This window comes from Bison bison, unplaced genomic scaffold (assembly GCF_000754665.1).
Source record: "Bison bison bison isolate TAMUID 2011002044 unplaced genomic scaffold, Bison_UMD1.0 scf7180017864368, whole genome shotgun sequence".
NCBI classification, from domain to species: Eukaryota; Metazoa; Chordata; class Mammalia; order Artiodactyla; family Bovidae; genus Bison; species Bison bison.
In genome coordinates this window covers 2,384,333-2,399,609 of record NW_011494940.1, presented here as the reverse complement: position 1 = coordinate 2,399,609, position 15,277 = coordinate 2,384,333, and the positions used below count along the sequence as shown (strand labels likewise).

The following is a 15,277-nucleotide window of genomic DNA, read 5'->3' as shown; positions in this document are numbered from 1 at the left end:
CAAAAATAAGAGCAAGGAGTTTCTGTACTTTCATGTTTTGTGTACTCAGTCTGGCATTGCCTTTAGATTGATATATAAACATGATTTAAAATTTTAATCCTTCATGTCATAAAAACTACTGCTTGTACCATCATCTACCTGTAAATGAAAGTGTGAAATATTTTTGTCCAGTTAACAGATTCAATAAGATAACTTGTAGTTTTGTTTCTTGGTGTGCTCAGGTTTCATTAGAAAAAAATTACTATGAAGATTATAATATATAGAGAAAATTTATTGTAGCATACTCTGTGGTTTCCATTTCATAGATAAGTTCTAAATCTGATTTGCTTTTTTAAAAAAATTTTACTTATTTTTAATTATTTTTGGCTGTGCTGGGTCTTTATTGTTGCGCATGGACTTAGTTGCTCCATGGTATGTGGGATCTTCCTGGACCAGGAATTAAACCTGTGTCCATGTATTGCAAGGCAGGTTCTTAATCACTGGACCATGAGGGAAGCCCTGATTTGCTTTCAAGAATAAAATATTTTAAAAATCTAATGTTATTTACATTTAATATATGAAGTTTATGAGAATTAAAAAAAGTTCAAGTGGTATGGATAAGAAAAATTTGTTCCCAGGAAAGGGGGAAATGTAATTTAAACTGCTTTTATGTTAATTTTCCACACTTTGTCCTTCATTTCTTCAAAGGCAAAAGAAGCTAAACGACTGAAAGAATTCTTAGAAGACTATGATGATGATAGAGATGATCCCAAATATTACAGGTGAAGAAACCTTGCTTTATGAACTCACACTATCAGTTTATTATTAGCTGTATTTTTTGCACCAGAGAGTACAAGTTCACTCAGTGGAGTGAGAAAGAATAATCTTTGAATTCGTCTTGTAATTACCCCCGTAGTCGATAATGCTGTTTTCCAGGGGTTGGGGCCTGTTGCAAAAGAATTGACAATTCTATGGCTCTTCTTTGGAAGGAAGTTCATAGTAGTATTATAACAGATGAACTTTTCTTCATGCATTTTAAAGAACTTCAGTTTTTATAGCAAATTTTAACATTCCTTCATGATTATCTAAGGTGGTCTAGAAATTTTTTGTCTTCAAGGATTTCTAGAGTGCTACGTAGTAATCTGAGTCCCCCCTCTTCCCCACTCAGTTACTTTACTATTATGATGTGAGATTTGTGAAGCCTGTCTTTTCTCTTCTCTTCCCATGGCTTTTCTCGACTTCTCTCATTCTTCTAACACTTAGGCACATGGTGAAATTGTTTGCTTTGTTCTGTTCCCTTCACTCCAAACTACTGTTTGCCTAAGGTTATGGGCATTGTTTTGATTTTTTTCTTCTCATTTTCCTGAAAGAATCTAGGTATGTAGTGAATGCATTTAATATGTATAATTTAATACACTGTAGCCAAAATCATCAAAACATTGGAGTAACACCTTATATTGAAAGAATGCCAAGGGTTTGACTTTGTAGAAAATGCAAAATAAAATTACTGAATCATAAAATAGTACGTTATTTCTGAGATGTAATAAAGTGCTAGATAGAACCTCTGCTTTCTCTCAGTTATACCCTGCTTCCTTCTGTGATTTTTTTTTTCCCCACGAGGAGAGGAACTGATTTAAATTGAACACGCATCGCTTCTCAGCCTTTTGGCTAAGATTGTGTAAATTGAACACACAAAATTATTATTAGGGATATTACTACTCCTTGTATTAATGTTTCACAATTTGGCATCCAAGAAGACAAATTATGTGTTACAGAGTTTCCCTGCGGAGTAGGCATAAAATGAGCGCATTCTTCCCTCAGAAAGCTACTTTTTTTTTTTTTTTAACCTGTTTTAGATACTCATTTAGAATGACTTCATTCTGAGGCATGGTGATATGTGACAAGACAGTGCTTACTTATTAAGCATTAACCTGTAGAGAGCATGCTGTCTTGGGTGTTTTACAGATAGAGAGCATTAAGACAGTCTCCAGTCTCTTAGAATGCAGCTTTTAGTATGGAAAGAAATTGCTTTTGGAGATACTGTGTGTAGTTGCTGACCTTGATATTAAGTAAGGCCTCTTGTGATACGCTTTTGCAGAGGAAGTGCTCTTCAGAAAAGATTGCGTGATAGGGAAAAGGAAATGGAAGCAGATGAACGGGATAGGAAGAGAGAGAAGGAAGAGCTGGAGGAAATCAGGCAGCGTCTTCTGGCAGAAGGGCACCCAGATCCAGACGCAGAGCTCCAGCGGGTAAGATACATCCGAAACAGTGTTAAGACTGTCACATCATTTTAAGCCAGCCAACTATGATGGAGTTTACTTTATAAGGGAAATGTTTATTTTCCATGCATCTTGCTATTTTGGGGGAAGATATTAGTACTTTTTCTTTATTATGCAAGTCATCAGTATTAGTTGATTTACAGCATTATTTTCAACATCTTCTGTATGTCTTATTCCTTTATTTCTGTGAAGTATTGTTAAGTGAATGTCTTTTAATGTAACTTTATTTACAAACCTGTCCTTCGCTATATGTCATGTGACAGTAATTTTTGTAGTTCTCTTGTTGCCACCCTAAGTACTTTGATTCCAAAATAAAGATGTTTTCGTGAACAGCCTGTCATTTAAAAGGAAAAAAGGAAAACTGTCGTAGGACATGGCATACCGATTCTTGCTTTTAAGAATAGTATGTCATATTAGAAAAGTTTTTACTCTTAGTGTATCATGAATCTAATACTATAAATTCTTCATGTCAACTTTAAAAAAAATCTGTTATATGCTATTAACAGAAACCTTGTCTTCTTACATGTCTGTTTTATTTTTCACAATGAAATAATATTTTTTCTGTTAAGTACTTACATGAGTAAATAGAAACTTTAGACTACATAGAAGCCAGTAATGAAAAAGTGATTTCTTATCAGCCAGTTATAATCATCTTAAGTGTTTGGTTATTTTAAAAATGTTTTTACACATGTATACATACACAACCCCCCTCCCCTCCCACACACACATAAGCTTTGTAAATGGGAATATAAAGCTGTTTTCTAATTATGTAGTGTTTTCTAATGTACTTTTTTTTTTAAAATTGAAGTATGGTTCATACACAGTATTATATTAGTTTCAGGTGTTTAGCAATTTGACATTTATTATACATTATGAATTGATACGTCTAGTAACCAAGTAACCATCTGTCACCAAACCAATATTGTTTTTATAACAATTTGACTGTATGCCTTATGGTGTATGTTACGTTCCCCATAAGTTTTTTTAATAACTAAAAGTTTGCACCTCTTACTCCCCTTCACCTATTTTGCCTTGATCCCCTCTGGCGGCCACCAGCTTGTTGTCTATATGTGTAAGTCTGTTTTGTTTTCTAATGTGCTTTTGCATCAGGTGTAATCTTCTACACAGAATTTCTCTAGTTTTAGCCCATGTATCTTTTATCTATCTATGGCTGTGCTGGGCTTTCTCTTGTTGGGGTGAGTGGTGACTATTCTTCAGTTGGGGTGTGCAGGTTTCTTGTTTTGGTGACTTCTCATTGTGGCTCGTGGGCTCTAGGTCACATGGGCTTAGTTGCCCCTTGGCATGTGGGTTCTTAGTTCCTGAACCAGGTACTGAACTCATGTCTCCTGCATTAGCAGGCAGATTCTTAACCACTGGACCATCAGGGAAGCCCTGCCCATGTGTCTTTTTTTCCGTACCTTCATCATCATGACAGTATTTTTAGTATTTTAAATCCTTACCATTGTAACAGTTAGGTTGAGGAACGTTATTATGTTTTAATTCTCTAAGTACCAGTGGATTTGAATGCCATGCAGATTGTTGAGTGATCATTGTGCTTCCTTTGTGCGTTGATAGATAGATGGTGATACGCACAGACTTGAAATTTTTTTGTAGTTCACGATACATATTTTTACTTTTGTTTTTTCTGTTTTTGTTTGTTTTTATACTCAGAAAACTCACTAGTCTATTCATCCAAGTTTTTATAATACTCTCATCATGGTTATATTTTACTATGTTTTGTAGCTTCAGGGGGAGTGTTCATTTTGGTATAGGACTTTGACTTCAGAATTCTCCCTTTGTGCCACTTCTTCCTTTTCCTATTTGTGACTGTACCTTCAGCCATTATCAAGAAATAAAAAATGATTATATATGACCAGGCTGAGGATTTGAGTTGCCTCTTAATGTATTGTGTGTACTAGTCTAAAATTTGTGATTATAATTTCTTTAATAAAAATATAAAAAGACTTTTTCACTTTGAATTAGCTGACTATTAGCAGTTAACCTCTGTTTTCTCTGAAAAGTGGATATAAGCCACTGAAGAATGCTAATATATGTGAAATACTAAAAAAAAATTTTGCAGAGTACCTAATATATGCTATGGGGTTTACAGATTCTGATTATAGAAGAGGCAATGTTTTATTCCTAGTGAAAAAGAAAAATAGAGGTTTTGTGAAATGTAAGTAAAACATAGAGTTGGTTGAACTGAAGATAGTTGGGTTTGTTTCAGTTAACCAGGTTATTTTCTGGGTTTTTAGATGGAACAAGAAGCTGAGAGGCGCAGACAACCACAGATAAAGCAAGAACCGGAATCCGAGGAAGAGGAAGAAGAAAAGCAAGAAAAAGAAGAAAAACGTGAGGAACCCATGGAAGAGGAAGAGGAGCCAGAGCAAAAACCTTGTCTCAAACCAACTCTGAGGCCCATCAGTTCTGCCCCATCTGTCTCCTCTGCCAGTGGCAATGCAACTCCCAACACTCCTGGGGATGAGTCTCCCTGTGGTATTATTATTCCTCATGAAAATTCACCAGATCAACAACAACCCGAAGAGCATAGGCCAAAAATAGGACTAAGTCTTAAACTGGGTATGTTAGCATTTTTTTTTCCTTCCTTTTTTCCTTCATTTCCCCACCCCCTTACAACTACCTCAGTTTTGCCTTAAGGAAAAAATAATATGCGCTGCTTGATAGGTAGATAGAAAAAGATTATTTAAAAATGCCTTTCTAGCTCACAATTGTTTTCATAGTTCTACTAGTGCTCCTATATCTGCAGCTGCCTCGAGTTCTGAGAAGAAGTGAAAAGTTAAATTTTCTAGCACTTGTGAGTAGTGAGTTATTTTTTACAGTTGGGATCTTTCTCTGAGATTTGTGGAAGTACATTTACACTGCGTTTGAGGGATGGTGGGTTGTATAGTGTAACATTTGAAGATTAAGTTGCTGTGCTAATACAGTGTTTTTACTATAGGTGCTTCCAATAGTCCTGGTCAACCTAATTCTGTGAAAAGAAAGAAGCTCCCAGTAGATAGTGTCTTTAACAAATTTGAGGATGAAGACAGTGATGATGTACCCCGGAAAAGGAAACTGGTTCCCTTGGATTATGGTGAAGATGATAAGAATGCTGCCAAAGGCACTGTAAACACTGAAGAAAAGCGCAAACATATTAAAAGTCTCATTGAAAAAATCCCTACAGCCAAACCTGAACTGTTTGCTTATCCCCTGGATTGGTCTATTGTGGATTCCGTGAGTAGCAAATTGTATTTCATCATTTTATGGCAAGTTTTTGGTTCTGAATATAGCACATAAACTCAGTTTAAGTAGGGTGATAATGTGGCTAGAACCTTGACATGTGCTGTGCTTAGTCACTCAGTCTTGGTCGACCCTTTGTGACCCTATGGACTGTAGCCCGCCAGGCTCCACTGTCCATGGGGATTCTCCAGGCAAGAATACTGGAGTGTTTTGCCATGCCCTTCTCCAGGGGATCTTTCCAACCCAGGGATTGAACCCAGGTCTCCTGCATTTCAGGCGGATTCTTTACCGTCTGAGCCACCAGGGAAGCTCAGAGTCTTGAGACTCAGTCAATGATAACACATGATTGTGAAAGTCTTAGTGGTACTTGAAGTCTTCATAAATGAGAAGCAAATAATTGTATCCTTATACATACTTGTTTTACTTCAACTTGTGAATGATCTTACTCCTCTATATTTTAGCTTTAAGAAAAAATTAAGAGATTATATAGGCTTTTTAAGTGAGTGTAATAAAAAGCTCTTCAACTTAGTGTCCATGCTTTATTTGACAGATATTGATGGAACGACGAATTAGACCATGGATTAATAAAAAAATCATAGAATACATAGGTGAAGAAGAAGCTACGTTAGTTGATTTTGTTTGTTCTAAGGTTAGTCTTTTACTCTTTCCACCTCCAAATATTTGTTATATACTTTAAAATGTTAGAGACTTTGTAAATTGAATTTTTTGTTGGGACAAGTCATTGATAATTTAGTTTTAATTACAAGATTCATAGCCACTTAAGTGTACCCCTCTATACAATTCGAGACCCCACACCAAGTACTTTGATTTCAGAGGGTCAAAGGAGACACAGTTGCTGGCTACTACCAATTTTGCTCTCTCCTTACCCCAAGAATGCCTTGTCACCAACTTCTTGTCTTAATGGTTAGGATGTTGCTGAAGTACAGTTGAGGTTTAGTGGAGACAGCCAGTCACTTACGTCAGTTTTTTGTTAGTCATCCATTCTTTGGGAAGAAGCAAAACAGTGTCCTTCATAGCATAACAATGGTGTTAACTGACTGATTACTGTGTGCATGGCTTCTTTCCTGGCAAGTCCTGTGTTAAGCATTTTCCAAAACTTTATCTTCTTTAAACCTCCCAAGAACCTTAGGAAGTGTAAGTTTCTAACAGTGTCCCCATTCAGTACATGAAGAAATTGAGACTTGGGGACAGATTGTGTCTTGACCATGGTTACATAATAAGCAGTAGAGCCAAGCCTGTAAAAGTCATGCTCTTGACCACCAGGAGATACCTCATCCTTTCATTGTCCTCTGAAGGCCCAGTCTTACCTTTAATAAGATAGTTACAGGAGAAGCACTGTATTTCTACAAAGGAAGAGCTAATTGCATTTTAAGGAAATGCTATTTTTCTCTCATTATTGCTCCTTTAACATCAGGAATAGCAAATTATCTTTTCCACTTGTGATATTGTAGCATAAACATTTGTAAGTCTGGGTTTGAATTAGAAGACAGATATGTAGTGATTAAGATCTTACGTTTTAGTGTCAAACTTTCATTGAAAAGAGAGAGATTCTGGAAATTTAGAAATTTATATAAAAATTCTTCAGTCAAAAGAAATTTTCATACTAGTTTGAGGATATATTAAAAAATCTTTTATCGTATTGTTAATGTTTTATTTTCAAATTGACATTAATTTTTTTTTTCTATTAGGTTATGGCTCATAGTTCACCTCAGAGCATTTTAGATGATGTTGCCATGGTAAGAGAAAATTTATTGTTATTTATATTTTAATTTAAGATCAGTATAATCAAATTTGCTCCTCTGAATTTGATTGACTTTCTAGAACCTGTATTGGTTCTAGACTCTTTATAGGACTAAATTAAAATTTGAATATGCATTGAGAGGTTAAAGGTATTCACAGTAAGATATCATTAGACATCAGTAGAGTTAAAGTTTTCTTTATCAGTCTCTTCCTTCACCTGTCTTTAGTGTTTGTGTGTGTAAATATAAATTCTGAATCTATTTCATACATTTAGAGAACATTTATTAAGTGTTAACTAGGTAGAGCAGTGTGCTTAAAAGCACAAAAAGATGGAATAACTACCCTTAAAGAACTAGCAGGGACACAGGTATACCAATATTGATATGACAACATATTTAATATAATGGGTGTATGTAAAAAAATAATGGAGGCAGAGGAGGTAGAGCAGTTAGGTGTTGAGGGTAGTTAGAGAAATCATCACAGAAATTACCATCTAAACTGAGGCTTAAAGATTGTGTAACTCTTTTGTTACTTGGACAGGTGTCTGTTGGGTTGGTAGTAGTTCAAAGAATACAAGTGGTGAATTGGTCCAGATAATGGCAAGATGCAGAGTATGGCCATGGAAGTTTCTGGGGCAGAACAGATGTCATTGTTTAGAGTATCAACAAACTTTAAGCTGGGTTATAACACATAGAAATTGAAATTGCTGCATGTTGGGACTGGGATTGGAGAGAAATACAAGAACCAGCTGCCATAGCACTCATTTAATGTAGATGAAAGACTAGGTATTTCCTAGACAGCTGCTGTTGGAGTGAAGGGGTGGTGTTGTGAGGTGTTATGAACGTCATTGGAGATGCTGTTTACGAGGAGAGAACCAGTGAAGATCCAGCAACTTTCCCTCTGTTGTGGAGACTTAAAGCTTTGAAAGTGAGGAACTTCCTCAGAAGGCCACAAGACTGTCAGGGTCTTCAGGGGTTACATCAGGTTTTCAGTTGAGGATGGTTAGCATAAAGTGAAATAGAGTCTAAAGGGCTGAGTGGGAACGTAGCAATGGGAAGAAGAGCCAGGGAGGAAGAAATGTCAAGCATGGTACGAGATGATAGGTGATCAGGGAAACTTTTATTTTGAGCTACAATTAAAGTTGTCAGGGAGTGGCATAGGGGGTTGCCTAACCAAAAGGAGCTCTAAAGTCAAGATATTACATGTTTAAGCACTTCATGATGTTTAAAGCCAGATAACATTAATTTTCTGCAGCCTAGCTAGCCTAATGTATCTATTTAAAATTCCTGGGGGGAAAATTGTGAAAAGCTTTTGGTTTTGTAATGCTGAGCCTCAGATGAAAGGAGAAATGTGAATAGATCCTTAAGGGTAGAATGTCCTTGGCCTTCCAGCCTTTCTTTATAGTTATCTTTCGGGTAAAGAGAGGGCTTTGTAGTTACTCCTGAGTTAAGGAATTAAAAAAAAAAAAAAAACAGGGAATTCCCTGGCAGTCTAGTAGTTAGGACTCCACAGTTTCACTCTCAAGAGCCCCAGGTTCAGCCTCTGGTTGGGGAACTGAGATGCCACAAGATGTGCAGCCAAAAAGAAAAAAACTCAGTGTTCTGGTTTGCCTTGGCAAGGATATAGTTACTGTTGGTGAAGATGGCATATGTCACTATTTTGATCAGTTGAAATAGTTTGATTTTTGGAGTATAATTAAACTACCATTTAAACATGTTGTTTTTGATTATTTTCTATTTCAGTGTTGATCATAGTGGGAGGAAACCAATTGGGCTAGTGTTGTCAGCTCGTTATGGTGATAGCTCATGGACCCTCTAAATATTTCTTGAATAAGTGAGATTGAATATTCAGCTCAAATAATAATTAGCAGTCTTTCTCAGACTGTACCTTCATGATTTTACGTAAGCTAATGAACTTGGGCTGCATTTTTGTGCATGTATTATCCAGGGTACAATTCCACGTTAGTATTGCAGCAAAGTTTTTTTTTTTTTGGTTGCGGGACCCCACAGTTTGAACCCACACCCTTGGCAGTGGGAACAAGGATTCCTCTAACCCCTGGACCTCAAGGGAATTCCTGCAGCATGGTATTTTTAAATTATAGGTTAAGTCTAGCTCGTGGATGTCTGATTGAAGTTCTTTTTTTGTCATCACTGAGAAATGCTGGGAAATTTTTCAGAAAAATAAATTTCTGGCTTGTGCTAGGTACTTACTAAGCACTCTTCAAAGCACTTGGTACATACTGTCTCTTTTAATTCGCATAGTAGAACCAGTATGACATAGCTACTGTATCCTCCGTTTTCAGATAAGAGAACGGAGACTCACTGTAATTAAGTATCCCAACCAAGAGTATGTAACTGGTAGGAGGGAGAAGTGGGATTTGAATCCCAAGTAATTTTTAATTTATTTATTTTAATTGGAGGTTAACTACTTTACAATATTGTGATGATTTTTGCCATACATTAACACTGACCCCAGGTACGCATGTGTCCCTGCCATCCTGAACCCCCCTGCCGCATCTCCTTCCCCACCCTAGCCCTCTGTAGGGCAGCAAAGGAGACACAGATGTAAAAAAACGATCATTTGATTTGCCAAGGGGAAAGGACCTTTTATTTATTCAGTAGTCTTGTGTCCCTTGGGAATGACAGTGTTTATTTTGTTTACTGTATCCCAGATGTATTCTCATTTAATATTTCAGTGTTACATGTAATAAGGGCTCAGTAAATGTTAAGATTATGAGGTTCTTGGGGAGAGGGTAAGTGAGATACTCTGTACTAAGTATTAGGTGATTATATAACTAATTTGTCTGAATGACTATATTCTTTATAACAAACATATGGTTTCCTTAGGAAATAGTTATTCAAGACATGTATAAATAAAGTAAATGCTTGTTCGTAGAGAAAAGCCTTTTTTATTCCATTTGCCTTGTTGGGAGATGCTGGTGATTGCTTTTCTTACACGTTTTTGTTTTTCCTTTTCTAGGTACTTGATGAAGAAGCAGAAGTTTTTATAGTCAAGATGTGGAGATTATTGATATATGAAACAGAAGCCAAGAAAATTGGTCTTGTGAAGTAAAACTCTTTTACATTAAGAGTTCCATTTCAGATTTCTTCTTTCCCATCCTTCAAAGGACTTCATTTTTTTTTTTTGTCTTCAAAGACATTTGTGAGATCTGTAATTTTTTTTTAATGTAGAAAATGTGAATTTTTTTGTCCTCTAATTTGTTGATGCTGTGTGTACTCCCTTGGTTGTAAAGACATCTGAATCCTACCATGGTTCTCTTTATACTCACCAGGTACAAATTACTGGTATGTTTTATAAGCCGCAGCTACTGTACACACCCTATCTGATATAATCTTGTTCTGCTGATTTGTTTCTTGTAAATATTAAAATGACTCCCCAATTCTTATGCAGAATTGCACTTAATATTGAACTGTACAGGCACCAACATGAATGATTTTAAATTTAAAAAATAACCAGTCATACCTATTACCCTTACCTCCTTGATCAAAAATGGCAGGCCCTCATGATGGCATGAGATTTAGAGTGTGGAAATTAGCAGACAATCCATTCCTACTGTATCTCTGTATGAATGTGTTTGTGTGAGTGTATGTATAAAAGTCTTATTTTTTCCTAGTTTGCTTTGGAAATTTCCCTTAAACATTTCCTAATTCAAGAATAGAATTGTAAAGGAAACCTGGTATTGTGCCAATCCAGATGTCTGGGATAATTAGGTTATTACTCTCCCAGAGCATGGTATTCTCTTGTGGCAAGTAACAGTCTATTGAATGAAATGGGTTTTTCTGTTGATAGCTGGCTGTGTCAGCCTCTCCTTAAGGGAGTGTGAATCATAGTGGTTCCCCCCCCCGATTTCGTTGTTCAGAAATGAGGCAGATCCTTAGAATCTGGAGAGCTTTATTTTATGCATTTTTTTGCACTTCATTGATCCTTAGTTTAATTTTAATGTACCCCTTTGTTTTAAAAAAGAAAGCTTCATTCAGAAACCATAAATGAAAAAAAAATCTTAAAATTATCAAAAGATAAAATTAGGCAATTTTACAGGCTAGAAAACATTTGACAAAATACTGTAGCAATTTAGCATGGCAATTTACAAAGTTTACATCTGATTTCTGAGGATAAAGTAAGTCGTTTAAAGCAGTTACCACTCATGTGTGTCTGTCAGGGGTTTATATCTTGTGTGTGTATATGCAGGCACACACCTTGTTTACTTCTCTGCTCATCAACATTCAAAACTGTACTGATCGTGTCCTTAGAGATATACATGAGGCTTTCTTTATTATAGATCAGGACTTCACCAGGGAGCAAAATTACCCAAAAATGTACCAAGTTTTAAACAGTTCTTAACAGAAATTAGGTGCAGCTATTCCCATGTCTGAGTATTTATTTTTTAAAAAGACTGAGGGGGTGTGTTAAAAAACAAAACATAAAAAGCATAACTGAACTTGAATTACAAGATTTTTTTTTTACATCTTAAGAGGACATTTGAAAACACTGTTCTTAACATTGAACCATGATGTGCATGGTTCCATTATGTAAATATATCAAATATTAAAAATGTATATATTTGATCTTGGGGACTCATTCTTTCAGAGTCTTGTTAAATAAATGGCATCATGTTGTAATTATGCGGTGCATACTAGAAACTTAACTTGAAAATATGGGCTGAATTTTTGATGGACTGGATTTTTAAGTATTAGTACCTGAAGATGAGAAGAGGCCATTTCCCTTATTTTGGATTAATCTAGACATCTATGGAGATATAGCCCCTTTCAGTGTTATAATATTTTAAGTTGTAGTTTCTGAAGGGAAAGTTGTAGAAACATGTTCCTTGCCATTTACAAATTAATTTGCCAGTCTTTTCTCAGATTAATCCCCCAGTGTAACTCCTTGTTCGAGCAGTTTATTATGCCTCTCTATCTTCTCTTACATATTATTGCTTCTGAGACATCATATTAGGTTGGTTTTATTTAGCCAGCATTAGCATGGAAGTTTATTCAGGTAGATTTAATTTTCCCCGCTTTGGTCTCTTCTGCTCTTTCAATCATATTTACCTTAAAAGGGCCCTCATGTGAAGCTCTTGAGGGCACATACCATATACTGCATAATACCTCCAGTGAGATGGGTGTCTGGATCCCAGATTTATATATTAACATTTCTGCAGCAAATGATCTGATCTGACTGATCATTGAGTTAAAGACTGCTACATTAATTGTTTAATGTCAGTTCAAGTCAGATTTTGCCACAAAGCTTAAACTTCAGGATCTTCAGAATTTTTCAGGTTTGTATGTAAAGAACCGACCATGTATAAGCATGAGAATAAGCTGGCACATTCTAGTGTCAGTAATATTACACTTAAGAAAATGTTTACTAAATCGCTTGAACTTTCTGGGTTGTCTTTACCATTTGTCCATAGATTAATTTCAAATTGGAACCCTTAGTTAATCTATATATTGCCCCTTCAAGTTGTTATAAAATTACATGAAAGTCTTGACAGCCATTCTGATGTGGCAGCTAGGAAACAAATATGCTTTTTCTGCATTTGACCCTGTAAATAAAATAATTTTAAATGTGTCCATCTGTCAACAGGAAGAAAGTGGTTTTCCCAAACTTTAACATGCGCCTGAATCACCAGGGGGATCTTGTTAAAATGCAGACTTAGCAGGGGCTAGGGTGGCCCTGAGACTTTGCCTTTCTGACCAGCTCCCACATGGTGCCAGTGCTAAGTGATATAAGGACTACTTGATTGGCAGTTCAGTGTCAGTACTGGTATTTTGTCCTAACAGACTGCATAAATGCAGCTTAATTTTTTTTTCTTTTTTTATTTTCTTTTTAAGTATATCTTAAAAACACTTTTTGAGGCAAATGATAAATGATAGGTATCATTTATATTAAGAACATAAAAGTAATCTTCCAAAAGGATGCCCAAGAATAGCTCCAATATTCGAGACTTTATTCCCAGCCAGCCTTAGAACATCTTAGAGAAGATTATGTTGTTACTCATTTCTGAATCTTATCAGAGCACTTCCTGATCTGTGATAGTAGAGGCTGATGATTATTTTGTGGAGAGTGCAGTTTCAGGTACTAATCAGGCATGAATAGTAGATATGGTGGACAAATTGAGAAAATACTGAACTCGAGTCAAATTGGACTAAATGCTATTATCATTTTTTTCTCTAATATGAAGAAAATTTAAATTTAGATAAATGCAAGCAGCTATACAATGTATATATGAAGTTTACTTACCCAGCTCTTTCATATAAGTTCTATGAATGTTTCCACTTTCTACCCAAAAACTGCTGAAAGGTTTTATGTCAAAATGGTTGTACATTTTTCCAAGTCATATTTCAGCCTTCTATTAATATGAAATTGAGAAATTGTTTTGCTTAGCAAAAGATGGTGAAATTGATTTGTGAATGCCACTAGCTATAAAAAGGTATTAGAAGGAATTCCAAATAGACTAAGAAATAATCTAAGTTTCAGGAAGAAAACTAGGAAATGTACACACAGTTTTTTTTTTTTTTCCCCACACATATTTTTAAACCCAGGAACTATTACATTCATACTAGAAACCAAGGTGAACTTGGTATATAGTATTTTGATAAACTGTTAGATTTTTTGAATTGATTATATTAAATTATTGAAATCTTTATTTGCATTTGAATGCGTAATTTTCATCTTTAAAGGTCCTTTGCCTTTCATTTTTATTACTTGACTCACGAAGACTAAATTAGGAATGGCAATCTAAAATATCCAGGAAGAAAATAATTTCTGTATATAAAAATGAATAAAAATTCTTTTCAAGCCATGTTGTTTAAATGACACTCCACAAGTCTACCTACTCTGCCACATCGTGTATTAGTTGAATAAACGACTTCTAGATTCTCTTGCGGAGTAGTAGCTGGATTATTAGGTAACCCTTTTGTCTTTTTGTGTATGACATACTTGCCATTGAGGCACACTTAATATGTGCCATTCATGTTTTAAGCTAGATGGAGTGATAGACATAAATAAGTCAAAATCCCTCTAAGCTGACAGTCTAGTGGTGGAGCAAAAAATGAGATCACTAATAGATACACAGTGTACACTATATGAACTGTCAGACTTGATGCGCTGATTTCAAGGTCGGGAGGCGAGATATAGGAGGAAGTTTCTCAGCAGAGGTGGTAATATGTAGACCTTACAAATCAAAGTTTATTTTGGGCTGTGCTGCATGGCACATGGGATTTTAGGTTCCTAACCAGGGACTGAATCTGGACCCTCAACAGTGAAAGTGTAGAATGCTAACCACTGGGTGGTCAGGAAATTCCCCAGATCCCACAGCCTTAGCTACCCACTGCAACAGTGCAACGATGTGCTTTATGTTGGATATCTAGAGGGCCTGGATATTGGATTATAATTCATGGTGTAGGTCTGCACTGTCGAGTTTAATTCATTAAAATTAAAATAGTTTTCAATTACAGTAGCCATATTTCAAGTATTCAGAAGTCAGGTGTGACTGAATTTTAAAATCCAGTTTTTTATTTGCAATATTCATATTTAAAGGTCCTCAGCAGCCATATTTAGCTAATAGCTACCAATATTGAATGGACATTACAGATTAAAGATTAGTATTTTGATTGCAGAAGTTTATTTTGGATAGGTATGGTCTTGCTAATAGCCCCCTAAAGGCAGAGGAAAGTGTTTGTTAATAAAAGTTCTCTTATAGAAAGCATTTTTAGCAAATCTTTGAAGCAAAAGTATTGTAAATTTTAAAATAGTTCTAAACAATTTTTCCTGTTTTTTTCTTGTCACAAAAGGAAAAACTACTAGAAACCATGAAGGTTCACTTTTTTTCCTTGTCAAATTATAAACTTTGATTGTTATCATGGGTGGAAAAGCTAGACGTGAAAGTTTCATTTTGAGTATATTCTTGAGGCAAAGTTGTCTTCTTCATAAAGGGGGTCCAGGTTCTTTGTTAAGGAAATTAGATTTAATAAAATAGTGACAGTCATACAGAATTT

At 35.5% G+C, this 15,277-nt stretch overlaps 1 protein-coding gene across 1 annotated transcript in view; it reads left to right on the top strand.

Annotated features, from left to right (window-relative positions):
* Nucleotides 1–14,161, top strand: part of RBM25 (RNA binding motif protein 25) — a 49,642-nt gene extending 35,481 nt beyond the window's left edge. The window contains exons 13-19 of the mRNA XM_010855804.1: nt 688–761; nt 2,078–2,228; nt 4,514–4,838; nt 5,218–5,492; nt 6,049–6,147; nt 7,208–7,255; nt 10,239–14,161. Of these exons, the coding sequence (XP_010854106.1) occupies nt 688–761; nt 2,078–2,228; nt 4,514–4,838; nt 5,218–5,492; nt 6,049–6,147; nt 7,208–7,255; nt 10,239–10,331 (1,065 nt within the window). The 3' untranslated portion in view covers nt 10,332–14,161. The remainder of the gene's footprint in view (nt 1–687; nt 762–2,077; nt 2,229–4,513; nt 4,839–5,217; nt 5,493–6,048; nt 6,148–7,207; nt 7,256–10,238) is intronic.
* Nucleotides 14,162–15,277: the final 1,116 nt, after the last annotated feature.